Source organism: Trichosurus vulpecula, chromosome 5, assembly GCF_011100635.1.
Source record: "Trichosurus vulpecula isolate mTriVul1 chromosome 5, mTriVul1.pri, whole genome shotgun sequence".
Lineage (NCBI taxonomy): Eukaryota > Metazoa > Chordata > Mammalia > Diprotodontia > Phalangeridae > Trichosurus > Trichosurus vulpecula.
The window spans coordinates 298,409,523-298,436,629 of NC_050577.1; the positions used below are offsets into that span (position 1 = coordinate 298,409,523).

The 27,107-nt window shown below is 42.0% G+C and overlaps 1 protein-coding gene across 1 annotated transcript in view; it reads right to left on the reverse strand.

The window, feature by feature from the left end:
• Nucleotides 1-27,107, reverse strand: part of ENTHD1 (ENTH domain containing 1) — a 118,543-nt gene that overhangs the window by 86,286 nt on the left and 5,150 nt on the right. Inside the window, exon 2 of the mRNA XM_036761031.1 lies at nt 12,513-12,758. Coding sequence (XP_036616926.1) covers nt 12,513-12,758 — 246 coding nt within the window. The remainder of the gene's footprint in view (nt 1-12,512; nt 12,759-27,107) is intronic.

Consider the following 27,107-nt stretch of genomic DNA (forward strand, 5'->3'; position numbering starts at 1 on the left):
AACAACAGTAAGACAACTGTGATGCCTGAGACATTATCCCCCACAACCCAAGAGCAGAGGCTGACCCTGACATAAGGCTAATAGCCAAGAAATTGGCCATTAAAAGTGAGTAAACAACAGATAAAGAACCCAACTATAGATAGCTACTATGATAATAGAGAAGATCAGGGTTCAAATTCAGAAGACAAAACAGCTTCCTGTAAAACTTCAAAGAAAAATGTGAAATGATCATATGTCCAAAAAGTGTTCATGGAAGAGCTTAAAGAGGACTTTAAAACTCAAATAACAGAGGTTGAGGGAAAGAAACAAGAGTAATGCAAGAAAAACAAGAAAATTACGAAAAGAAAGTCAACCAATTGGATAAAAACATCCAAAAACTTACTGAAGAAAATAACTCCTTAAAATGTAGAATTGGAACCCAAAGAGTCCAGCTTCTGGGTTGAGAATTCACTATTTCACAAAAACTGCTGGGAAAACTGGAAAACAGTATGGCAGAAACTGAGCATAGGCCAATATCTTACACTGTATACCAAAATAAAGTCAAAATTGGTTCATGATTTAGGAATAAAAGTTGATACTACAAGCAGTTTGGGAGAGCAAGGAATAGTTTACCTATCAGATCTATGGAAAAAGGAAGAATTCACGACCAAACAAGAGATAGAGAGCATTACAAAATGCAAAATGGATAATTTTGATTATGTTAAATTGAAAAGTTTTTGTACAAACAAAGCCAATGCAACTAAGATTAGGAGGGAAGCAGAAAACTGGGAAAGAATCTTTACAAACCAGTGTCTCTGATAAAGACCTCATATCTAAAATACACAAGGAGCTGAGTCAAATTTATAGGAATACAAGTCATTCCCCAATTGAGAAATGGTCAAAAGATATGAACAAGCAGTTTTCGGAAGAAGAAATTAAAGATATCTATAGTCATATGAAAAAATGCTCTAAATCACTGTTGATTAGAGAAATGCAAATCAAAACAACTCTTAGGTACCACATCTCTTCTGTCAGATTGGCTAACATGACAAAACAGGAAAATGATAAATGCTGGAGAGGATGTGAGAAAATTGGAACATTGTTACATTGTTGGTGGAGTTGTGAACTGATCCAGCCATTCTGGAGAGCAATTTGGAACTATACCCAAAGGGCTAAAAAAAAGTGCATACCCTTTGACCCAAAAATACAACTTCTAGGCTGTATCCCAAAGAGATCACACAAGTGGGAAAAGGACCCCTATGTTCAAAAATATTTATAGCATCTCTTTTTGTGGTGGCAAAGAATTGGAAATCAAGGGGATGCCCATCAATTGAGGAAAGGCTGAACAAGTTGTGGTATATGAATGTAATGGAATGCTATTGTGCTATAAGAAATGAGGAGCAGACCAACTTCATTATAACCTGGAAAGACATATATAAACTGATGCTGAGTGAGGGGAGCAGAACCAGGAGAACATTATACACAATTACCAACACACGGTATCTGTAAGGACTAACTTTGATAGACTTGGCTCTTCTCATCAATGAGAGGTTCAAAGACAGCTCCAAGAGACTCATGATGGAAAAAGCTCTGCACATCCAGAGAAAGAATTATGGAATCTGAATGTGATTGAGGCAGACTATTTGCTCTTTCTCTTTTTTCCTTCTTTTTTGGTTTCATTTCTTCTTTCTCATGATTCATTCCATTGGTTATAATTCTTCTTTACAACTGGACTATTATGTTAATAAGTTCAATGTGAAGGTATATGTAAAACCTTATATTAGCAATTAAGATGGGCTTTTAGCACTTATTCAATCGAGCGCCCTTGAAGAGTTTGGCCTTTGTTTCCTTGATGAAATTAGGAGTCCTTGACGACCTCCTTGCCTCAAGGAAAAGCCTAGTTTACATGGGTTTGAGTGACATGTTTGTGACATCAGAGGCTTTCAGACTACCTGGGTTTGAGTCACCTGTTTGTGACGATTTTAGGTTATGTGGGGGAGTTGCATGTATGACTCACCTTTGACCCTGAACAAGATATATATACCCGGAGGTTGGCATTCTCCCTCGGGGCTCTGAGCCACAGGAGGAGTGGCGCATGACTCTGGGCCAGCCGTTGTCATGAGCTCCCCAGCTCCTGAACTCAGATGTTGATGGTTTCTTGGTAACTATGAATTGCATTTGGTCTGTTTATAATGTATGTTTGTAATTTGTTTGTATTTGCTCTGAAGTTCAGGGTGCTGGCTTTTTCCCCTCAACTAAGTGAGTTTATATGTATATGTTAGATTAAAGCAAGATTGTTAACCCCCTAACATTACTTTCCTTAGCAAAGCAGATCAAAAGAACCCGTGCTGGCAGCATTCTTGTTGTTGGGCTTGTGTTGGTCTTTCACCCCCACAACAGCTGCTAACTGAATTGTTGAAACAAACCTATATCGGATTACATGCCAGCTTGGAGGGGAGCAGGGAGGAGAGGGAGGGAGAGAAAATTTGGAACTCAAAAACTTGTGGAACTGAGTGCTGTAAACTAAAAATAAAAAAAAAATTTAAAAAACATAGAATTGGACTAGGGGAAGCTAATGACTTCATTAGACATCAAGAAATAATACAACAAAATCAAAAGAATGAAAAAATAGAAAAGAATATGAAATATCTCATTAGAAAAACAACTGACCTGGAAAACAGAATGAGGAGAGATAATATAAGAATTGTCAGACTACCTGAAAGTTATGACCAAAAAAAAGAGTCTAGATACTATGCTTCAAGAAATTATTAAGAAAAACTGCCCTAAAGTTCTGGAACTATAGGGCAAAATAGAAATTGAAAAAATCCACTGATCCCCACCTGAAAGAAATCCCAAAATGAAAACTCAGAAGAACATTATAGGTAAGATTCATAGCTCCCAGGTCAAGGAGAAAATACTACAAGCAACCAGAAAGAAACAATTCAAATATGTGAAGTGACAGGACACCATAAGATTTAACAGCTTCTACGTTAAAAGACCAAAAGGTATGGAATATGATATTCCAAAGAGCAAAAGAAATAGGTTTCCTTCCAACCAAGAATAACCTACCCAGCAAAGCTGAGTTTAATCCTGCAAGGGAAAAAATGGACATTTGATGAACTAAATCACTTTCAGCTATTCTTGAGGAAAAGGCCAGAACTGAAAAAAAAATTTGGCTTACAAGAATCAGGAGAAATATAAGAAGGTAAACATGAAAGTCCAATTATAAGGGATTTAATAAGGTTAAACTGTTTACTTCTTATAAGGGAAAATGATATTTGTAACTCTTAAGAATGTTATTTCTAGGGTGGTTTGAAAGAGTATACATAACTAGAAGGCTTGGGGTCGCATTGATTATGATCCTAAAATATGAAATTGGGAAGGGAGATGTAAAATGGAGCCAACGTTCTCATCCAAAAGAGGCATGAATGGAAGAATTGTCACAGTCAAGGGGAAGACAGAGTAGAAGGCCGGTAATGTGGGAACCTTATTCTCATTGGTACTGGGTTAAAGAAGAAATAACATATATTTAGTAGGGTATAAAAGTTTTCTTAACTTACAGAGAAATAGGAGGGCAAATAGATAGGAGAAGGGAGGGATCTTTAGAAGGGTGTATGGATGAGGGAGGTAGTGGTCAGAAGTAAATTAGATTTCTGAGAAGGGATAGGATAAAAAAGAGTCTGCCTTCTCTAGTGCAGGGTTGCAAGAGAGGGAGGGAAACAGCTTGGAACTCAAATGTAACCAAAAAATTAAAAAAAAAATAAAAAGAATAGACAAGATCACTGGAGGGCAGCCACTCTCCCTAAAGGAGGGAAAATACACAATGTGCTAGGCAGAATGAAGAGCCCCAGGGAAAATTTATCCTTTGGGTTAACAAAGTATGTCAATAAGTGTGAATTTTACATAAAAAATAAGACAAGAGCGAATTGACCATAGACTTGGAGATTTGAAAATTAGCAATGGCGAACAGGAACGTCACCTTAGAAGCTGATGACTTAAGGTTTGGCCTATTTGATCTACTTACAATTGATTTCAGCAGTGATTATTCCTTGTCTTATATACATATGAAATACCCCAGGCATTCAAAAGATGAAATGATCTTAAAATAATGGGAATTTATTATATTTTTGCGGAATCTCAGGACTGGAATACACCAATGAAGGACATTTTTAAAGTGCCTAGAAAAGCCAGAAGGGGAACCAGAACAGAGGAGGGAGACACCCCATAGGACCCCTAGGACACCATAGGACACCACCACCAATAATAATAACTACCATCAGTATAAAGCTCTAAGTTTGTGAAGCACTGTACATGTATTCTCTAAATCTGGCCTTACCACCCTGGGAAGCAGTTACTCTTAGTCTTATTATATCACCATTTTCAGACGAGGAAACTGAGGCTCAGAGAGGTTATCATAGATTTAGAGCGAGAAGGAATTCTGTGCCATCTAGCCCAATCTCCTCCTTTTTTATGGATGACAAAGTTGAGGCTCAGAGAGGCTGGTGACTTCTCCACAGTCACACAGCTGGAGAGAATCTGAGGCAGAATCTAAAGCTAGGCTTTTTCATGATTAGAGCTGGGAATGGATGTGAAGAGTAGTCCTGATTCGAGGAACAGAGACTGAGGGGCAGCTTGTCAGACCACAAAACCCTGGAAATGTACAGCGTCTAACGACACCATTAGACAGAGGCACGGTGAGGAGAAGAATTGATATTTGGCTCTTTCAGGAAACAGAGTCTTCTTGCTATGGTAAACTGTTTTTTATCAGTTTGGGCTGTGAACCTCAAAGGAAGAGTGAGAGATGCTGCAGCAATGATACTAATGATTCATCAGAAGATAAGTGCTTACATATTAGGGTGTAGTTGCTATATAAAAACATTTCTAGTGAGATTTAAACTTCTGTGAGGCTGTACTGCAAAGATAATAATACCACAGAATTCGAGAACGTTGTGACATTTGTCAGATGGGACAGGAAACTGACATCCTAGCTTGGGTTCCTTCAGGATGCCAGGTTCTATTTTGGAAATGAAGAGGTCCCGTTGCTCTTTGGTCCTGGACAAAGTCCCAATGTGTTCCCTTTATGATTTAGCATCTGAACATCGCTGCTATGGGCTGACAGACTTTCGTGCCGTTCCAGTCACGGAAAAGACTGAGCGCCTGCTCAGTAGACTAAAATCTAAATAGGACAGATGAAATCAGCAGTAAAATCGGGGTGGGGGCACTAAGTTTCTCAGATGATAAATAGTTTTTTGTCTTTTTATTTTCACATAATCATAAACTTGGAAAGGATGTCAAGGTCAGTGTTGTTGTCCTCAGACCACGCTATACCAAACCTGAGCGTCCTGAACTAATCTGCGTTTGTCAGTTTAAAAAAATATATGAGAAGCATTCCAAAAGCTGCGTTTCTTTCTCTTCTACCCTACTTTGACTATTTTCCTCTAGGAAGTTCTTCCGGAGAAAGGATAGCAATTCAGTGTCTTAAACATTCAATTTTAAAAAGAAATTTGAAAGAGTCAAGTCAGCTTGGTAGATAAGCAAGAACAAAGTGTTCATGGGTAGGGCTGGTGTGGGAGAAATAAGGAAGACAGTAAGGGGCAAACAGGAATAATAAATTCAGATGTTTTGGAGAGAATAAAAGAAATGGGATTTCAGATAGAAAAAGGAGAGAAGTGACACCGATTAGAGGAGTTCAGGTTCAAAGGGCCATTGCTTTAGCACAGTTTTAGATCAAAGGTCATCTAGCTGAACCCCCTCACTTTACAGACGAGGGAGAAAATGTGCCTAAAGTCACTTAGTTTGTGAATGCTGCGGCAGGATTTGAATCTAGGGCCTGTGACTAGATGCAATGCTTTTGTCTCTGCCAAACAGAGGATTTTAGACTGGCAGTAATAGAGAGTCACTGGATTTTATGGAATGGGGGTAGAGGGTGACATGGTCAGGAAGATCATTTTGACAGCTAAGTGGAGGATGGACCGGAGTGGCCAGGGACCTGAGGCATGGAGACCAACGAACAGTGCCCATGGGTGGTGGCAGAGTCCAATGAGAGACAAGAGATTTTATGAAGAATAGAAACATCAGGACCAGGCGGTCGATTAGATAGAGGAGGCAAGGATGAGCCCAGGTCGTGAGTCTGAGCGATTTTGAGAATGGGGGATGGGGTGCTCTCAACAGTAACCAGGAAGTTAGGAGGAAGGGAGGGTTTGTGAGGAAAGAGAATAAGTTTCATTTGGGACACATTGAGTGTAAGATATGTACAGTACGTGCAGTTCAAGATGTCCCACTGGTCAGATGGGTTGGAGGAAGTGGATTCAGATCCCGGCTACTGTGTACACCTGTGTGATTCGGGGCAAGTGCTTCTCTGGGCCTCTGTTCCCTCATCTGTTAAATAAAAAGGCTAGAATAGATGATCTCTAAAGCCCTTTCAAACTTTAAATCCATGATCCAACATTACAATCCCTGTCCTCAAAAAACTTCCTATCTGACATGGGGCTCGGGCGTAAGATGAGTACACAGACAGGACGAAAATACGTCAGGCGGACAGGAGAGTTGCAAACAGAGTGGGAGGTGACGTCACGAAGAGGGCACTTGTGATTTGGGGAATCGGAGAAGGAAAGGACACTGATTGGGGCTTTAAGAAAAGGGAAGGGAAAGGTTTCTAAAAGGAGAACTTGGAAGAAGGCTGTCCCAGGCATCAGTGACGACAGCACGTGCAGAGACAGCAGAGAACTGGGGACCAACAGAGCATGATGGGAGAGCTCATGCATGGTAAGGCTGAGTGCGCTGGAGGGCCTTGAATGCCAGGATAAGGAGTGTTTTCTCTGGTAGTCAATGAGTAACTAGTGAGGGTGTCTGAGCAGACACTCTAGCAACATTTCCCATGGGTTCTCAGCTTCCTTGACGCTGCGCTGCAGGATCCATGCTCCTTCTTTACAGGCTCTCTTTAATCTGATTCATGACACTCTTCTGTCTTCTTCCTCTCTGACCTTTCTGTCTCTCTCCTCCTTCTCCTGCCACATCCCTATTTCTGATAGCCTCACTATCTCCCAGTCACCTAGGCTCCAGACTTCTAGGACAGGATTGACCCTTCCTTCCTCATCCTCATGTTAGATAAATGGCAAAGTCCAATTGAATCTCTTCCCTACGGCTTCCACCTTTCCACCACCTCTGCTCCACTCTCTGGAAGGCTTCAGTTATGTCCTTCTGGGCGTACTGAGGAGCCTCCTAACTGTCCTGCTGTTTCCAGGCCCTTAGTTCTCAAATCCATCCCAGAATCCTTCCTAGGGCCCCGGTCTGCCCACAGGTCATGGCCCTGCTCATAACATTGCAGCAGCTCTTCCACGGCCTCTGCAATAATATACAAGCTCCCAATCCTGGCGGTCCAGGCCCTCTTTACCAGCCTTTCGAAGTCTCCTTTCCCAGCCCTCCCCTTCACACGCTCCGCTCTCCTCACCATTCTCCAATTCTACCCTTTCTTTTCCCACTTCCATACATATCGGTGGGATATCAAACAAAAATGGGTGGCTCTCCCCAGAATAGGGGACCCCCTCCTTTTGGCTCAGTTTTAGGTACCATTTAAAATGAATAAACATTCCCATGTAGAGCTCTCCTGTTTCCCTATTTACATCATATGCCTCCCAAGGGTGAGGGATCCCCTGTTCTGCTCCCTCTGTGTACCCCCCATGGCCTCACTCAGTGTGGACTGTGTTAACTATGGTACTTTGGACTAAGTCAAAGAAATACTTGAATGTTAAGGGGGATTTCTAAAGCAGGATTAGTTTGTGGTGATATTAAATATTAGCCTTTTTAAAATTTACACACTTAACTGTTTTGTGGAATTATCCATTCATGAGTGAATCCCCTTAGTGTTGCTGAGATTCTGACAATATGTAAGAATAGATAAAACCAGGAGGCAAGCTTCTGACAGTACTGTCTCAGCCTAGCTGCTTGCCTGGTTTCTTTCATTCAGGATTCAAAGCCACATTCGTTTACTTCACACTGATACACACATCAGAAGTAGCATGGCACAACAGTCAGAGAAGCCAGGGAGCTGGGTTCAAGCCTTACCTCTGACCCCTCCTAGCTGTGTGACCCTGGGCAACTCACTGAACCTCTCCATGCCTTGGGCAACTCTTCAAGAGCAGAAGTTACAGAGAAAGTGCCAGCCTCTATTGGCAGAGGTGGCATGTAACAATAGCACGGAGCTTCCAGAGTTGCTGTGAGGATCAAATGAGGCAAGATCTGTAAGGTGCTCTAGACACACTTGCGAAGCTTCTTAAACTCTCTCTGCCACAGGCTTGGCAGTTCCTTATGGGTCCGTGTGTTTTGACCTCGTATACAATTCCTATTCTTTTAAAACTTGTTTTTGCCCTTGGGCGCGAGAAAATTGTCTTTCATTCCTTTCTCAGAGAGCGCAGAGGCAGGACGCGTCATCCTGGCCCGTCACTTCACTCCACTGAGATGTCCCAGGCAAATCTCTACAACCGTGTGCCACAGAGCACGTGCTGACCAGGGCACCTGACATCAGGACAATCAAAGATTTTTAAAATCGTCTTGAGACCACAAATGTGGTCCCTGTAGATGTTGCCCCTTGGCAGTTTGTGGATTAAGCAAAGTACAAGTATCAGCCATGTCGAATTTCCCTCGATACTGAATTCAAGCTTAAGCCTCACTCACAGTCACCTCACCACTCTGACCCTCAGTTTCCTCATCTTTAAAACGGGATGGGGATTAGGTAAAGCCTACCTCAAAGGAGGGTTGTGAGCTCAATTTGTCAACCTTAAGCTACAGAAATGTTAACTTGAAAAAAAATAAGAATACGAAGTTTAAAAACAGGCTAGGCAGCTGTGGATGGGCCTAGAGCAGTAGGTTTGCACTGCTTGGCTTTTCTTTTGTTTTGTCAGTCACATTCCAGATTTCCCTTGCCTGCGTTTCTGCTCCCATTTTGAGCCTCCTCAACGTCCTGTTTACCCCATGTAGCATGGCTTCAGTTTGTCTCCCCTCGGCATTAGTACGGCAGCATCCCGGAACCTCTGAGGAAGCTCCCTATGGGAAGTTTGTCTTTTTCATTCTTCATTCTGAATGCAGGTGCTATTATCTCTTCTCTCTCAGCTCTATTCCGCTGTCACTTTATTTTCCCCCATTCTTCCTACCGGGCTCATTTTTCTTCCTCCCACACTGTGCACACCAAGCCTAGGAAGATGGGCTCTTAAAAGCCAGAGAGGTTAAAATCTGCGACAGGGAAAACAATGTTTTTAAGGGGCTTCCACAGCGCTCTTTTTACGTATTCTAAAATTTCAGTCTCCATTTCTGTGAAACATGACAGAGTAGAGATGTTAATTACCTATACAAGTAGGAGACATGAATCCCGCTGCTATGATACTGGTGGTGATGAACTGAGATCCATCATGCTGGCTCCCGCCTTGTTCTGATTCCTCATGGCCAGGGCATGACGATGACCAGTTCCAATCAACACTGACCTCCTGTGGCCTTTTGGGCCCTTGTCCTCCCACCCCCTCTTAGGATCATCGATTCAGAGCCAGCAGGGGCTGTGGAGGCCAGCGAGGCTGGGCATCTCATTGGACTATTCCAGCTGTTCATGGCCCCCTCCTCCTCCGGAGCTGTCCAAGGTCATACCCACAGTGCCCACCACAGATTCATGGCATCAACCTCAGGAGAAATAGTGTCATGCCGTGGATACCTCTAGAGTGGGCCTCTGAGTCACGAAGACCTGGGTTCGAACCCTGCCTCTGACACAGCCTGGCCATGTGACCCAGACTGGCTATCAGCACCTACAAGAACCAGAGTAGATGTTCATCTGCATTGGGCAGAGGGAGTTTTCTTATAGGGAGCTCCCCATGCTGACGGCATGATGACGCGGCTGGTCCAGAAGGTCTTTCTTCCTCCCTGATTGACTTCCTACTACACCCTTCATAAACTTTGGCAAATGCCTATTTCCTTTGAGCCTCAGCCCCTCTGCCTGAACCACCATCCTTGACTCCTGCTCCCTTCCTTCCCCGCCCACATCCTCTTGCCCAGCACTCCTGCCATGGTGGATGCCTTCTCCCATCTGCCTGATTGGTCCTTTTCAGTCCCCTGTGCATCCTCAGCTCACATGCCTCCAACCTTGGTCCCCAGCTCTCTTCTCTTATTCTTGTAGATTCTGTGACCAGCCTTATATAGACGACTATCAATCCTATCCATCCAGCCCAAATCTCTGTCAAATCCCAGTCCAGTCTAGCGGCCGGATGGCTCCACCTAAGCATCTCACCAGCATTTCAAACTGGGCATATCCAAAACAGAATTTATAATTTGTCCCCTAAAGCAGCTCCACCTCTACCATCCATACTTCTTGGTATCATCATGCTCCCAGCCAGCCAGGTGTATAACCTCAGAGAAATGCTAGCCTCTTCCCTCTGCCTCGGGCCCCCTGCCCTTCAGGCTGTCAGAAGCCTGCTTCCTTCTCTTTACTCAAATGGCTGCCGCCCCAGCTCAGGCCTCATTCTCTCTCCCCTGGACTACTCTTAGGAGCCTGCTAACTTATCTCCCTGTGCCTATTTTTCCCCTTCTTTGACCATCCTCCACAAAGCTGCCAAAATAAACTTCCTAAATAAAATACAAATTTCTTGGCACATCATTTAAAGCCTCTCACAACCTGACTTCCACTTAATTTTGCAAATAAAGGAGTAGCCCCTTCACATCAGATCAGTCAAACTCACTTCCAATTACAATCCAGATACCTGATCTCAAAAAGCCATTGCTGAGGACTTTGGCCTTTCCCACATGCTGTATTGCCAGGCTTGGCACCCCTGGGATATCTCACATGCACTCCCTCCTCAGCGCCACCTCTCTAAAGATGCTTTTCTTCCTTCAAGGATCCCTCCCCCTGCCTCCAGGACCGACAGCTGTCTACCTCGTCCAATCACTTTGTATTTGCTTATAAGGGACCATGTTGGAGGATCCAGGACCTCTTCCTCCCCCTCCCCCCAACCCAGGCAAGAGCAGTTTTGCCCAAGCCTAGCACAGAGACTTGAACATGGATGGTGCTTAATAAATGTGTATTGAATTAAACTGACTGCAGCACAGTAGAAAGAACCCTGGCTCCAGAACCAGAGGGTCTGAATTCAAATCATACCCCTGATGTTCCACTTCTAAGACCCCAGAGAAGTCACTTAACCTCCGTGTCCTTTTCTTTTTCACTCATTTATAAAATGGGGGTCTCTACGACGGACTTTGAGGTCCTTTCCAGCACCTCATAAGATAATCCTATGAATCCTTGTATCCCTAACTAGAGATGCAGGAGTGGTTTTTCCTAGGAACATGCCCCAAATGGTATTTTTGAGCCTTTGTTCCCCAATATTTAAGCTAATGAATCAGTCTGTCCCCACACCCTGAACAGGACTCTCTTTCTTTGCCTCATCAGACATCCAGCACCATTCCAGCAATAACAGCCACAAACAAAGATCCCACATTCCTGCACTAACACTTGTAGAGCTGCCCTCACTTAACAGAATAATGTACTCCAACAAAGTCGGCAGTTAAATGAATACTATTTTCTTACTGAATTCCATCATAAATTATAAACTATTCAAACATTGATTACGAGAAATACCATACGTCGCTTTAAATAAACTAATTTACAGAACTATCAGGCTGAAACTTTTATGACAGATCATTGATTGATTTCATTAAGTCTTTGAGCATATTGTTTTTATTGAGTTTATCAGGCATATCATTTGTCGGCAGGCAACGCTTATTGCCAAAGGAGGATTTTGCAAGCTAGCTCCATTAGACACTGTGAATGTCCAGGAAAAAATCATGCTCAAAGTCCAGAGAAGTTACTTTTATTCTCCTTTTGTATAAAGCCAGCCCATCTGGGATCATGTGGGAATAGACTGATTAGCTAACAAAACCACAAGTGAAATCAAAGAAAGAGTATATGCCGACATGCACGCACCTCTGTCACAGAACCAAGAGCCAAAGGATGCTTAACAGTGATCTAGTCCAAAACCTTCATCTTTCAGATGGGAAAACTGAGACCTAGAGGTGCTCAACCATTTTCACAATGTCTAATGTCATACCAGCATTAAATAATCGAGTCAGAATTTGAACCCAGGTTCTCCAGACTCTAAAACTAGTATTCTTCCCACTGGCCCACTGTGCCCAGCTACATCACACTCCTTTCACACTAGGTCTCGGCATACTTTCCTTTTCCAGGAATGCATACACTTCAAACTGCCATGATGCTAAATTGTTTCATTATGGATTAATTTGGTAGCTTCTAACCTTAAGGAAATTGTAGCAGTTCAATAAAACAACAAATATGAGTAGTAAATCAGTCATTGTCCCTCTGCGTATCCTCTTAACTTTTGCCTTTTATACCTGAACCTAACATTTTGATATTTATACATATATTTACACATATTATGTATATATAGATATGTGTATGTGTATATATACATATATACATATTTCTTAAACGTGGGCCCCTCCCCCGTCCCCCACCAGTGCACTCTTGCACCCTTCCAGATACGTACTTGTGAGGTGCAGCCTTGAGACCTTGAGAAGTGTGCGCTTGTTCTCTGATGCAGAGGCATCTGACGCCAGGGCAGGGCCGGCTAAGTGAGTTGGCGAGTGGCCGGCGCCAGGCAATCTTTTCGGAAACGTCATCGAGTAGGATGTTCGCCTTCTGGTCCGACACGCCACCTCCCGCTCCTTATGCAGCAGCTGCGAATCCATCAGCAAAGTGATGATTTGCTTAGATTTTTCCCGGACGTAATAACCTGATAAACACAATGGATTGCTTAGGGAAGGGAAGAGTCAACGATTTTATAAGAGTTTTCAATTTTAGAGACAAGAGAACCAAGACTATAATTACTTAAATGATCACAGGCACCAGCAATCAGAGTAAACACAAAGTAATACAAACCTGTTTGCTGTTTACACCCATCTGCCCTATCGAGGGGGAAAACCTGATGTCTGTACTCTCAACCTGATGGAATTTGCATTATTTTGTTATATTACAGCAAGCAAAAATATTCAGAAGTCAGTTTTTACCCAGCTATAACGAAGGATTATTGTCATACATTGTTGGCATAACATTCTGTTCAACTTTCTGCCATGAGAATGAGTTGTAACTTTCAATATTCGCATCCCAGGGGAGAATACCTCCCCTAAAACAGGGGTACGTGGCCCCTTAAAGGAACAGAAGGAGTCCCTAAGGACACACTACACTTGTCTGAGATGCCCCAAGAGTAATGAGAGTGTTCAAGGCTGCCAGCTAAAGGGAAAGTAATGCTTTCCCAAGGGCAATCATGGCATAAAAGGTTGTCTTCCTCTCCTAAAACAGGGCATATTCGTTTCCAGGCATGAAGGGAAAATAAACCAGATTGCCCCTCAAAGGCTGTAACACAGAGGTGTATGTCAGGTTGCATGGGCAGATTCCCTCATCCAGTTACACTGAAGCAATAGGCCAAAACTTGGCGGAGGAAGTTGGGGTATGAACAAATGATTCTGAGTCCCAGAATTTGAAGCAGCTGTGAAATAAGAGGTTTGGATATCAAGTATAAATAGGAAAAGTGAACAGAGGAAAAGAAAATCCAGTCTTCGAATAAAAGCAAATTATCATTGTGGCATAGTGAACCAGGTGCTAGACTTAATGCCTTGGGTTGAAATCCAGACTCAGACAATGATTTACCTTGGACAATGCCTCCACTTCCTCATCTATAAAAGAAGGGAGTTGGAGTCCATGGAACCTAAAGTTTATGTGTGGCTTGGGCTAGATGGCCAACTCCCAAGTTCTGTGATTCTGCGCGATGATAACAGTGCCGGCCTTCCATTCAAACAAGCTATTGATACTGACAAATAGGAAGTGGACAAGAGAAAGAACCTGATTCCAATTCATGTAGATTTGGAGACCGAGGATGAGAGCTTGAATTCTAGCTCTGCCTCTGCCTGTGTTCTTCAGAAAGTCACAACCTCCATGGGCTTCACTTTCCTCATCTGCAAGAGGAGAGCACTGGACAAGATGACCTCTGACATTTCTTCCACCTCCCAAACTCTGATCATATGATGATCATTTCCTATGGAAATTTAACTTCTGTAAAGCAACTGCCACAACAAGGTGGCCAGAGAAGTCCAGAAATCTTCTCAGCCAACAAACAGTTAATCTCCTGGGCAAGGAGGAAGACATGGAAGCCAAGGGTAAGCATCAGTGTAGAATATAAGTTCTAAATTTCACAATGGTCCAGGGGGATGTTGGGAGACTACAAGCACTATCATCCCACAGAACAAAAATGGCAGTACACAGGAAGGTAAATCTGTAGAAAGCTTGAAGTAAGACTTGACTAAAGCAAGTGATGCTAAGACCACTTATATGTGACAGTGGGAGGACACTAGACAGAAACAATGGAAAAAAGCTGCCAGCACTTCAGGAATAATGTATTTTCATCAAAATGAAAGTGGAGTCAACCTATCAAGAATCTAGTCTCTCAGGCCTTGACATATAAGGAATGTACAAACAACACTAAAGAATATGGAGGGAGAGATGCTGAACCAGACCAAGTGTACACAGAAGAAATCTGTACTGAAGGTGACAATCTCTAAAGCACTAAAGTACTGATTTTCAAGATATCTAAAAGTGGGAAATTAAATATTTGGGGAAAAAACCACAAACATTATAACAAAAAAAAGTGATTGAGAAAATCATGATCAATATGCCCACTTTCTCACCTCTATTAATTTTTTTCAAATAATCTAAAAATATCAGAAGGAAACAGGCAGGCTTTTTCTGTATCTTTTCATTCTTATCTATAACTTTTTTCTTACATCACCATCAGAAAAATGATAAAATAACATCTGTCTAAAATAGTAACTGTAGTTCTCAAAATATTAATAAAAATTGTTTTAGTAGTTTTTTAGTCATGTCTGACACTTTGTGACCCCATTTGGGGTTTTCTTGGCAAAGATACTGGAGTGATTTGCCATTTCCTTCTCCAGATCATTTCACAGATACGGAAACTGAGGCAAACAGGGTTAAGCGACTTGCCCAGGGTCACACAGCTAGTATTGGAGGCCCTAATTGAACTCAGGAAGATAAGTCTTCCTGACTTCAAGCCCAGTACTCTATCAAAGGCACCACCTAGAACCCATTAATAAAAATAGAATATCATTAATGAAAAGCACCTAACTAAAGTTATCAAAGTTAACTAAGTCATCAAACAAAACCAATGCTTCAGTGCTTCAAAGGATCCATGACCTCATGAATGTGGGACGGATGTTAAGCAGCTCCACCTTTTCATCCTATGTGTCTCTTATCTATATTCTCCCATACAACCTCCATAGAGAGTCTACCCCCAAATGATGAGGATCTCTCTCTTGATCTCTTGGCATTCTAGGAGTCTTCATGTGTAGCACATACTACTCCTCTCTATGACAGCCTTCTCCCCATCCCCCGGCTCACCCCATGACCAACCAACTTGTCCCTTTTTCTGATTACTATAATGAAGTAGGAAAAGAGCTGGATTTGTATTCAGGGGGTCTGGATTAAAATCCCAGCTCTTCCACTCATGACTCGGCCTCTCTGGGTCTTCATTTCCTCAGCCACGCAGTTATGGGATTGGACTGAATGACTTCTCTAGTCCCTCCCTGCTCCCGATCTATACAAATAATGAGTTTTCTCATTCGTAGCTTTTGCGCCACTTCATGTCTCTTCGTTGCTTTTTGTGTGACCAGAGATTTAGAATCCTCAGAGATTGGTGCATCTCATGATACACAGACAAAGAACATTAATGGCAGTACCTTAGTCTTAACAAGACAGGAATTTTTGTGGACAAAAGCTTGGAAGTCACAGTGTAATTTCCCCAATGCAATGCACACTCCTCTCTTCCTTCTATTCTAGGCCCAGATCACTGTCCAGCTGCACCATGGGTCCCAGCTTTAGGCTCAACATATCCAACTACATGTCGGAGGCTAGATGGGTGACACATCATCTTTATCTTCGCTTACTGAATGGAATCTCTTGTGTCACTAAGCAAGCTGAGCTCTTTTGAGTGAGTCTGGATCTCCTTCAGGAGTTTCTGCAATATCCCAGCACAACATCATCTGCAAACAGGAGCTTCTAGAGGACAGGGAATGCCTTTGTGAACTGGACTCTGCTGGTCATGCTCTACGACAATAGCAGAACACCTCTGAAAATCCTAAAGCAAAACTGATGTTAATAATCAGAAGACCAAACAACATTTATCTCTGTTGTTGCGTGTATCATCATCTTAACATGTGCAGAGGAGAGCTCTCTTCCATAGAGGAGACCCTTTCAGGTGGCATTTGGTTTTACCATAACAAAGGATTTTTTACAGTGGGAGCTTACATTTTCTGCACCTTTCAGTCCATTGTGGAGCTAAGGAAATAGGATCCACTGTAGAACGTAGTTCCCTAAAGCCTCTGTTCCCTTTTCATATATTGATTCATTTATTTCATATATTGATATGATTGATTTCATATATTGATTATATATTGATCAATATGTGTGCAAATAATTCTGACAAAGATGGCAAAGTAGACAGATAAGTCAATAGGTATTAACAGCTTCTCAATCACTCTTTTTTGATAGCAATACATAGTTTTTTTCATATTATTCGATAGCTTCTTCTTTCACCTATCTTGAGAATTAATTCATCAGTGCTTATTTTAAGAATATGTTGCCTCCAGCAAAGGCCTCTCGTTTACTTAAGCTGATCCAGCTGGGTCTCCCATCTTTCTTGCTTTGGTGCCACTTCCACTTGCTCATACACAAATAAAAGTAAACATACTACAGGACTAGAAAGTGTGGGAATATGATTGCCTTTACCATGCCCTCGTTCTTATTCCCATTGGCCAAGTATTCATCTCCAAACCTTAGCAATCGAGTTCAGACCTCAAGCTATCCTGTGCCTTTAACTTTCTGTGCAAAGTAATTCCTTCACTTTGGTGGTTTTTGCATTTTTTTTCTGTCTTTCAAATACACTTGTCTCTGTCCAGAAATTTTTGAACTTCAAAGTTCATTTCAATCTCTTCAAAAAGGAGATAAAGAACATGTAGTCAGAAACTGAGATATTCAGGACTGGATTGGGAAACTCATTACCATATCTCCTGGAGTATATGGTTCTCTCGCAATTAACTATGATAACTAACTGTCTAACTATGAGAGGTAAATTAGTCTGTTTTCCCTCTGTTTACTCTTCTGTTCCCAACTTAATGGATTGTTTACAGCTAATGTTGTCACTAGGGGCACGCAACACATAAAAAATGTCATGTTCCATTCTTGTGGACACATTGATCGAGAAGAAAGTGCTAGCCTCACGGGCACTGGCCACATTGTCATAAAAGATAGGGTAGACTGAGAGGGCAATTCAACTAGTGGAAAAAGAAAAAGATACTGAAATGGGTTCTCCTTGCATGCCAACCAAATCCTTCACAATCAGAAGAATGTTGTATTTTGGAATATGTTAGTTCAACTGAATCCTCATGGGAGCAAGGCAAGCCTTTTACACCTCCTTAGTCGATTCATTATCTACTCATCACAGTGACTTTTCCAAACTTTCTCATCCATTCTCAAATCTCCTATGGCTCCCTCTCTTCCCACCCTCTCAGCTGAGAAACTGGTTTCATATTTCACTGAAAAATTTAAGACCATTCGCAAAGAGTTCCCTCTTCATCTTACATCACTCATACACTCTCGGCCACTATCTTCTCTGCCTCTCTCACCTCCCATGAAGAGGTAGCCCTTCTCTTTGTCAAACCTAACCCCTCTACATGCCCAAATGATCGTGTCCATCCCATCTTCTCCGGCAGATTGCCTGCCCCCTCACTCTATCATTTATTTTCAATCTATCCCCATCTACATGCCGCTTCCCTACTGCCAACAAACATGTCCATGGCTCCCCCATCCTCATCCTCATCCATCCATCTCCACTGGCTATAGTAACCTATATCTCCTCCCATTTGTGGCTAAACTCCTTGAGAAGGTCACCCATGTATGATAGGTGCTTCCACTTCCTTTCCTTTCCATCTCTCCTTAATGCTCTACAGCCTGGCTCTCAGTTTCACCATTCAACACAAACTGCTCTCTCCAAAGCTACCAAAGATGTTAATTGCCAAATTTAATGCTCTTTCCCCAGTTCTCCCCTTCCTGGACTGGTCTACAGCCTATGACATTGTCAAGCACCCTCTTCTCCTTGAGACTCCCTTCTCTCTAGGCTTTTGTGCCACTGCTCTCTCCAGGTTCTTCTCTTGTGCATCTAAGCGCTCCTTTTCAGTCTCCCTCACTGGACTTTCATGTAGGTCAAGCCGGCTAACTGTGAGTATTCCTCAAGGCTCCATCCTGAGCCCTCTTCCCTTCTCTCTCTATACTATTTTGCTTGGTGATCACATCAGCTCCATGGATTCAATGATCATTTCTATGCAGATGATTCTAACATCTCCTTATCAAGCATTAACCTCTCTCCCAAACTTCAGTCTCACATCTCTAACTGCCTATCAGACACTTAGAATTATATTCCCATAGACATATTGAACTCAGCATGTCCAAAATTGAATTCATTATCTTCCTGCCCTCTTCCTAACTTCTCTGTTACTCTGGAGGGGGCCACCATCCTGTTATTCAGACAGGTTCACAGACACCCTCAACTCCTCACTCTCTCAGCCAAGTCCTGTCATTTCTATGATTCACAAAATCTCTAGACATCCCTCTCTCTCCTCTGACATTGCCACTACCCTTGTACAGTCCTTCACACCTAGGCTATTGCAGTGGCCTGCTGGTTGGTCTCACTGGTCACTCCAATTCATTCTCCACTGATCTGTCAAACTTATATTTCTTTTTTGTTTTTTTTTTAAATCATTATTTAATATTTTTAGTTTTCAGCATTGATTTCCACAAGATTTTGAATTACAAATTTTCTCCCCATTTCTACCCTCCCATCACTCCAAGATGGCATATATTCTGATTGCCCCATTCCCCAGTCAACCCTCTCTTCTCTCACCCCACTCCCCCCCATCCCCTTTTCCCTTACTTTCTTGTAAGGCAAGATAGATTTTTATGCCCCATTGCCTGTATATCTTATTTCCTAGTTGCGTGCAAAAACTTTTTTTTAACATCTGCTTTTAGAACTATGAATTCCAAATTCTATCCCCTCTTCCTTCCCCACCCACCCTCCCTAAGAAGGCAAGTAATTCAACACAGGCCACACATGTATCATTACGCAAAACCCTTCCACGATACTCATGTTGTGAAAGACTATGTTTTGCTCCTTCCTATCCTATCCCCCTTTATCCAGTTTTCTCCCTTGACCCTGTCCCTTTTCAAAAGTGTTTGCTTTTGATTACCTACTCCCCTTAGCTACCCTACCTTCTATCATCCCCCCTTTTTTATCTCCTTCCTTCTTCTTGCCTGTGGGGTAAGATACCCAAATGAGTGTGTATGTTATTCCCTCCTCAGGTCAAATCCAATGAGAGCAAGATTCACTCATTACTCTTCACCTGCCCCCTCTTCCCTCCCAATAGAACTGTTTTTTCTTGTCACTTTTATGTGAGATAATTTACCCCATTCTATCTTTCCCTTTCTCCCTCTCTCAATATATTCCTCTCTCATCCCTTAATTTGATTTTTTTTTTAGATATCATCCCTTCATATTCAACTCACCTTGTGCCCTCTATATATACACGTATGTATGTATGTATGTATGTATGTATATTCCCTTCAGCTACCCTAATACTGAGGTCTCATGAATTATACACATCATCTTTCCATGTAGGAATGTAAACAAAACAGTTCAACTTTTAGTAAGTTCCTTGTGATTTCTCTTTCTTGTTTACCTTTTCATGCTTCTCTTGATTCTTGTGTCTGAAACTCAAATTTTCTATTCAGCTCTGGTTTTTTCACTGAGAAAGCTTGGAAGTCCTCTATTTTATTGAAAGTCCATATTTTGCCTTGGAGCACGATACTCAGTTTTGCTGGGTAGGTGATTCTTGGTTTTAATCCTAGCTCCATTGACCTCTGGAATATCATATTCCAAGCCCTTCGATCCCTTAATGTAGAAGCTGCTAGATCTTGTATTATTCTGATTGTGTTTCCACAATACTCAAATTGTTTCTTTCTTGCTGCTTGCAGTATTTTCTCCTTGATCTGGGAGCTCTGGAATTTGGCGACAATATTCCTAGGAGTATTCTGTTTGGGATCTTTTTCAGGAGGTGATTGGTGGATTCTTTCAATTTCTATTTTACCCTCTGGCTCTAGAACATCAGGGCAGTTCTCCTTGATAATTTCTTGAAAGATAATATCTAGGCTCTTTTTTTGATCATGGCTTTCCAAACTGATATTTCTTAAGTATAGTCTGACCATGTCACCCCACTACTCACTGAACTTCAGTGGCTCCCTATTATCTCCAGGATCAAATAGAAATCCTCTATTTGACTTTTAAAGCTAGCCCCTGGCTACCTTCCCAGTCTTTTTATAATTCACTCACTTAAACATACTCTGTGATCCAGCAACACTGGCTTCCTTGAAGAGGTCACCCAAGCTCCTGACTCGAGGTACTTTTCAGTGGCTGACACATGCTACAAGAACTTCTTCCTCCTCCTCCTCCTCCTCTCTACAGGGCTTCAGGTCACAGGTAGCATCCCATCTTCTGCAGGAAGCCTTTCCCAATCCTCCTTACTCCTAGTGTCTTCCCTCTGAGATTAACCCTTTGAGATTGTATGACTATGAGCTCCTTGAGGGCAAGGACTGCTTCTTGTCTTTCTCTGTTTATTCCCAATGCTTAGCACAGTGCCTGGCACATAGTAGGTGCTTAATGTTGGTTGACTTTACTTGAGTGGGAAATCCTGAGTTGTAATTCCTAGTCCTCCAGGTCTAGCAGTGTGCAAGTTCCTTGATCTTCGTAAGTCTCAATTTTCTCATCTACAAAATGAAAATAATTAGCTTTATACTGTCCACCTGATACCCTAACTCCACGTTCTGCGCTCTATCCATGGCACCACCTACCTGGCTTAAAAGAAAATAGCACTTTGTAAACCACAAAGGGATAAATTCTGTGAGCTGTTAGGATTATTTACAATGAACAGAACCATTATCTCTGCTGCATTGCTCGTGGAAAATGTTATGATCATGAGATTTTTATCTGCTCTGCCAGTGGCTGCCAGCCTTCTCCAGACTGAGCTGACCCAGTCTCTTCTCAGTATGGCCTTTGGAGCTTTTCCAGCTTGGTAGAGCCTGACAGGACCGGAGTTCCAATGATGGTCATCTCTGGGCTATAGTGTGACCCATTCGATTCAAAAGCATTTAAAAAGTGTCTGCTAGGTGCAAGGTGCTGAAGAGAAACGAAAAAGAGTCCCTGCCCTGACAGAAGATATACTCTGTGGGATACACAGAAATGAAGAGACACGAAATATAAAATAACGGGGGAGGGAGGGAGAGAGAGAGGGAGGGAGTACGAGAGAGAGAGAGGGAGGGAATACGAGAGAGAGAGAGAGAGAGAGAGAGAGTGGGGGAGGAGGGAGGGAGAGAGACAGAGAGAGAGAGATGGAGAGAGAGAGAAAGAGAGAGAGAGGGAGAGAGAGAAAGAGAGAGAGAGAGAGAGAGAACACACTAAAATGGAGGCTAGAGGAGTTTCCTGTAGGTCTCAATACATGAGCTGAGCCTTAAAGGAAGCTGCAAGTTCTAAGGAAGGAGCATATTCTAGGCACAGTGGACAGACTGAAGAAAGACATGGAGGTGAAACACAGGATTGGTTTTAAGGCATAGAAAGTAAGCCAGTTTGTCTGGAACATAGATTGCGTGACAGGGAATGTGAAGTAAGTTTAGAAAGTTAGGCTGAAGTCATATTGTGAAGGACTCTGTTGGCCAACCTGAATTGATACTGTATCCTGGGGAATTATTGAAGATTCTCAAGAAGGGTGATAGCATGATCAGACCTATGCTTCAGAAATACAACTTTGGCAGCTGAGTAGAAGCAGAAGGAGGCCTCCAGTGCATTGGGTAGAACTGCTATGGGACATTTATGGAAAGTTCGTGATTACTAAGCAATGAGAAGGCATAGATGAATTGCAATCTGTACTAGTGGATGAAATAACAGATCAATCAAGGAATTAAAGTATAATGAATGCATAATTTAACTTACAAATTGATTAAGTTAGCGATTTATTAATTCAACAAATATTTGCTCGGTGCCCACTCAACTTATATGGTACCATAGTAATCAGTCAGTCAATAAACACCAATTAAGAACCTGCCGTGTGCTAGACACTGTACTAAGTGCTGGGGATACAAAGAAAGGCACAAGTCAGGGCCTGCCCTCATAGAGCTCACAGACAACCTGCAAACAACTATGTAAAAACAAGCTACATACAGGATAAGGTAAAAATAATCCCCAAAGGGAAGGCACTGGAATTAAGGGAGGTCAGGAAATGTTTGCTGTAGAAGGTGAGACTTTAGTAGGGACTTGAAGAAAGCCACAGGAGCTGGGAGGTGGAAACAAGGAAAGAAAGTGTTCTAGGTATTGGGGGAGGTGGGGAACAGTCAGTGCAGAGATGGACAGTTTTATTCTGGTGTCACTGGATCAAAGAGTATTTGGAAAGAAGGGGAGGGAGGGTGTAAGGCATAAGAAGACTGGAAGGGTGGGGAAATTATGAAAGACTTTGAACACCAAAAAGATCATTTTATTATATTTGATCCTGGAGGTGATAGGGATCTACGGACATTTATCGAATAGGGAGGTGACATGGTTGGACCTGCCCTTTAGGAAGATCATTTTGACAGCCAAGTGGAAGATGGACTAGAGTGGGGGAAAAACTGGTAGCAAGCAGAGCCCCACCCCCAGCAGGTATGAGGTGAGAGGTGGTGGCAGTGTTAGATTAGAGAGGGGGGAGATGTAAGATACATCACAGAGGTAAAACCAACGAGACTCGGCAACAGATTGAATGTGGATCTGAGAGAAAGGAGTGACAGATGACACCTAGGTTGAAGCCTGGGTGACTGGGAGGGTGGTGGTATCCTCCACCTAATAGAGAAGTTAGGAAGAAGGCAGGCTCTGGAGGGGAGAGATAAGGAGTTCGGTTTTGGACATTTTGAGTTTAAGATGTCTGTGGGACATCGAGTTTGAGAGGTTTAACTGGCAGTTGGAATAAGAGACTGGAAATCAGTAGTGAGGTGAGGACTGAATAAGGTTTTAGAATCATTGGCATAGAAATAATTGAATCCATGGGAGCTGAGAAGATCACCAAGCGAAACAATGTAGGGAGAAGAGAAGGGGACCCAGGACGAGCTCTGTGGGACCCCGACAGTTAGGGGGCATGACCTGGATGAAGATCCAGCCCAGGAGAAAGAGAATGCATGGTCACGAATGGTACAAAGTGAATATACGCATGTCCTCTTCTTTCATAGAGGCTGCATTCTAGTGGTCAAGAAAAGGCTCATCACACATTCTCAAATGGATTTGTTGTCTCATAGATTTTGACGTGCCCTCCGATGATGTAAATAACTGCCTTCCCATGCCTCCTCATCCAGTGCAATTCTCATGCACATCCTCCAGTTAACCGCAGGAGGCTCCTTCAACTGCTAGAGGCCCATCCTTGACTTCTCCTAGAATCACAAGGACACCAATTGAGCATTCAGGCTCTCACCATGTGACCAGCTCACCTACTATGTCATTAATACATTTCCCCAATGATATCCTTTACTCCTGATCTTCAAAATTACTTATTTATTATTTTTCTGCTTGTTCAGACTCATCATATACCTCTCCATGGCTCTGTGTGGCACTCAATTTTAATTTCTCAGAAACAGTTGTATTCTGGAGTCAGAAGATCTGGATTCAAATCCTACATCTGCTACCTTGTGACCTTGGGCAGATCACTTCATCTCTCTGGGTGGGCCTCAGTTTCCTCATCTCTAAAGCAAGAGAGCTATATTAGATGACCTCTAACATCCCTTTCAGTTTAGACCTATGAGCCTAAAAATGCCGGAAGAATGCTGGTGTTAAATCTATGGAACTAGCCAGAAGCCATTAAGTTTTGTAACTTCCTTCTTCCTTCTGGTTTCAATTATAGAGAGAAAGTCAAGATTAATAAGAGTCAGCTCTTCTAGTGGGATGTCTACCAAAGCAAATTGAGCCATGCATCATCGTAGAAGCTCTTCTTGTCCAACAAGCCATCTCCCATACATACATAAGAATTATCCAATATTCCTTGAAATATATAACAGAAATCACCTTATTCACCAACCCCTCTGATCATAATCAACAGGAAGACACAGGCTTTCCAATAGGGTCCACTTCAGTGATAGAGGAGACTCAACACAGAGCTCGAGTTGGACAATGACTATTTGGGAAAGTGAGGTCTCCCAAATGCTCTCATTTATCAGTGACCTCACATCTGTTTCAGTAAGCCCTGGAAATGGAAATGATCTGTAAACACTCAGAAGAGCCTGGCCTAACCATCCACAGCGGAAAAAACTAAGTGGATAAAAAAACACCTAACGCCCAGGTAGGAGATGGAAGGAATGTATTAGAGCTTGCTCGGCAGTGTGGGTGTACACATCTCTGTGTGGATGCATGTGTATATATATTTGCATTTATACATGTATGAATGTATGTATGGCTGTATGTGGATTATTTTTGTTGTTGTTCATCCATTTTCAGTTGCATTCAATGCTTTGTGACTCATTTGGGGTTTTCTCGGCAAAGATACTGGAGTGGTTTGCCATTTCCTTCTCCAGCTCATTTTACAGATGAGAAAACTGAGGCAAACAGGGCTAAGTGACTTGCCCAGGGTCACACAGCTAGCAAGTGTCTGAGGCCAGGTTTAAAGTCAGGAAGATGAGCCTTCCTGACTCCAGGCCTGACGCTCTATCTGCTGCTCCTCCACCTAGCTGCCCACGTATGCATGTATGTATATATACATGTATGGACAGACAGCACAAATGGGCGAGCTGAACCTCAAAATAAACAGGAATGGGAGAGAGGGCTGGATTGCTTTCAGGAAATGGCAAAGCTCCTCTAATAAATAAAATGAGAAAATAAGGCAATATGTGATAAGTGCTACGTAAGAGATGCAAATAACATACTAAGAGAACATAAGAAGGAGAAACACTTTTTCAGGCAGAGTAATTAACAAAGGCTCTATGGAGAGATGGCTTTTCATGTGGGTTTGAAAGCTGCACAGAATTTTGATAGGAATGACCAGGTAGGAAAAACCTTCCTGGGTGGGTGGTAGGCATGGCATTCCATTATTAAATGATTTTCTTCTCGCTGAAAATCTGCTGGATTTCGTCATGAATTGATGGGATTTCTTTATTGCTAAAGACAAGTATATTGAGGGGGAGCAAGAATACCTTTCTGGAGCCCTTTAAATTGCAAAAGTAAATAGCCACCAACTGTGCTTAATCACAAGACTGGCCCTGGATGCAAACAGAAATTGGCTGTCTTAGTCAACTCATTTTCTGCATGAATCATCATCATCATCATCATTATAATTCACATTATGTGGTGCCTTAAAATTTACAAAGCCCTCTCTGAGCAAATACTAATCATTATACTCGCAATAATACTCAAAGTGTTATTAGTAGCAAATTCTGAATGAGTCACAAAATAAAGACACTGAGAGTGAAAATATAGTACAAGGGTAGAAAATCTGAAAGTTGTCACTGTGGAAGTAGGCATCCTCAAGCCCTTACCCGCTGGACTACATGAGGGTAAATTCTCAAAGTCAAGATACCGGTAATGTCACCCACCAATACACACATTCTAGTTAGTAAGCATTTTGAGTTCTAACTTAAATCTATATTTAAATATTGGCTTTTTGAAATACGATTTTTTTCCTGCTTTCCTTTCAATGAACTCATATTATTGCTAAAAATGATAATGACAATAATCCATTTCAGCAAAATTAACCATAATTTTATGAATTAATTCATTGAGAATAAACTTTATATCTAAAGCCATAATCCACAATTCGTTTCTTAGAATTTTAATTGGATCAATGAAAAATACTAAATACTCTGCAAATAGCCCTACTTCTAATTAAGAATGGGACTGTTTTGGTGACATAAATGGGGTTTCAGGCTTAACAGGTATTTTTAGACAATTTTAATTAAATTCATTCTAATATTACAACGAAATGCTCTTAAAACGTTTTTAAAGGATCAATTATTTAAATCTTTCCAAGGAAGAAAATTTCTCAGCAGGAAAATGGAAGAAAATTATTCACCTATCAATTCTGACATCTAAATGGTTCATCATTTCACTAAAGGCGAGGCTGTTGCTATGAATCTGCTACAATATAAAAGTACAAAACTATTTGTATTAATTGCATCAAATATGTATAAATACATACCATAGCATACTATAACGTAATTATTCCTCTCCCTTTTTTCTCATCTTCTCTTTCCCTTGTAGTCACAAATTCCCACCAGGTTTTCCCCATCCATCTCTCAAGTCCTACTCTCTTTTTCTAACTCCCAGATCATAGGATCAGAGACCTAGAACTAGAAGGAATCTCAGAAGCCATCTAGTCCAGGTCCTTCATTTTACAGATTAGCCTATTGGGAAACTGAGTCCCAGAGAGGTTCACTTCACTTGCCAGTGGTGTTATCTACGGTAAGTGGCAAAATCGAGGTTCAAATCCAGGTTCTATGACCCCAAATCTAGCATTCTTTCCACTATGCTATGCTCAGCCCTGCTTCCTGCCGCTCCCATAGTTCTATAGTTCTATTCTATAGTTTCAGGGCAGCTATGTGGTGCAGTAGAGCACTGGCCCTGGAGTCAGGAGGACCTGAGTTCAAATCCAGCCTCAGACACTTGACACAATTACTTGCTATGTGACCTTGGGCAAGTCACTTAACCCCAATTGCCCTGCCTTCCCCCCCTGCAAAAAATAAATAAATAACTCTATAGTTTCACAAACACAAAGGGCATATTTCCTGCACTATTTCTCCACCTCTACTCTGGCCTCTTTAAAGTCTCCATTTCTCTTCTGCAGTTGTAGTAATATAAAGTTGTGACATATGGGAGAAACATTAGGAAATACTATCAACAACTCGATGAACAATTTGTGTATCTGTTCACATTTGGGGAGAAATGTTGTGTTAATTGTAAACAACCAGCT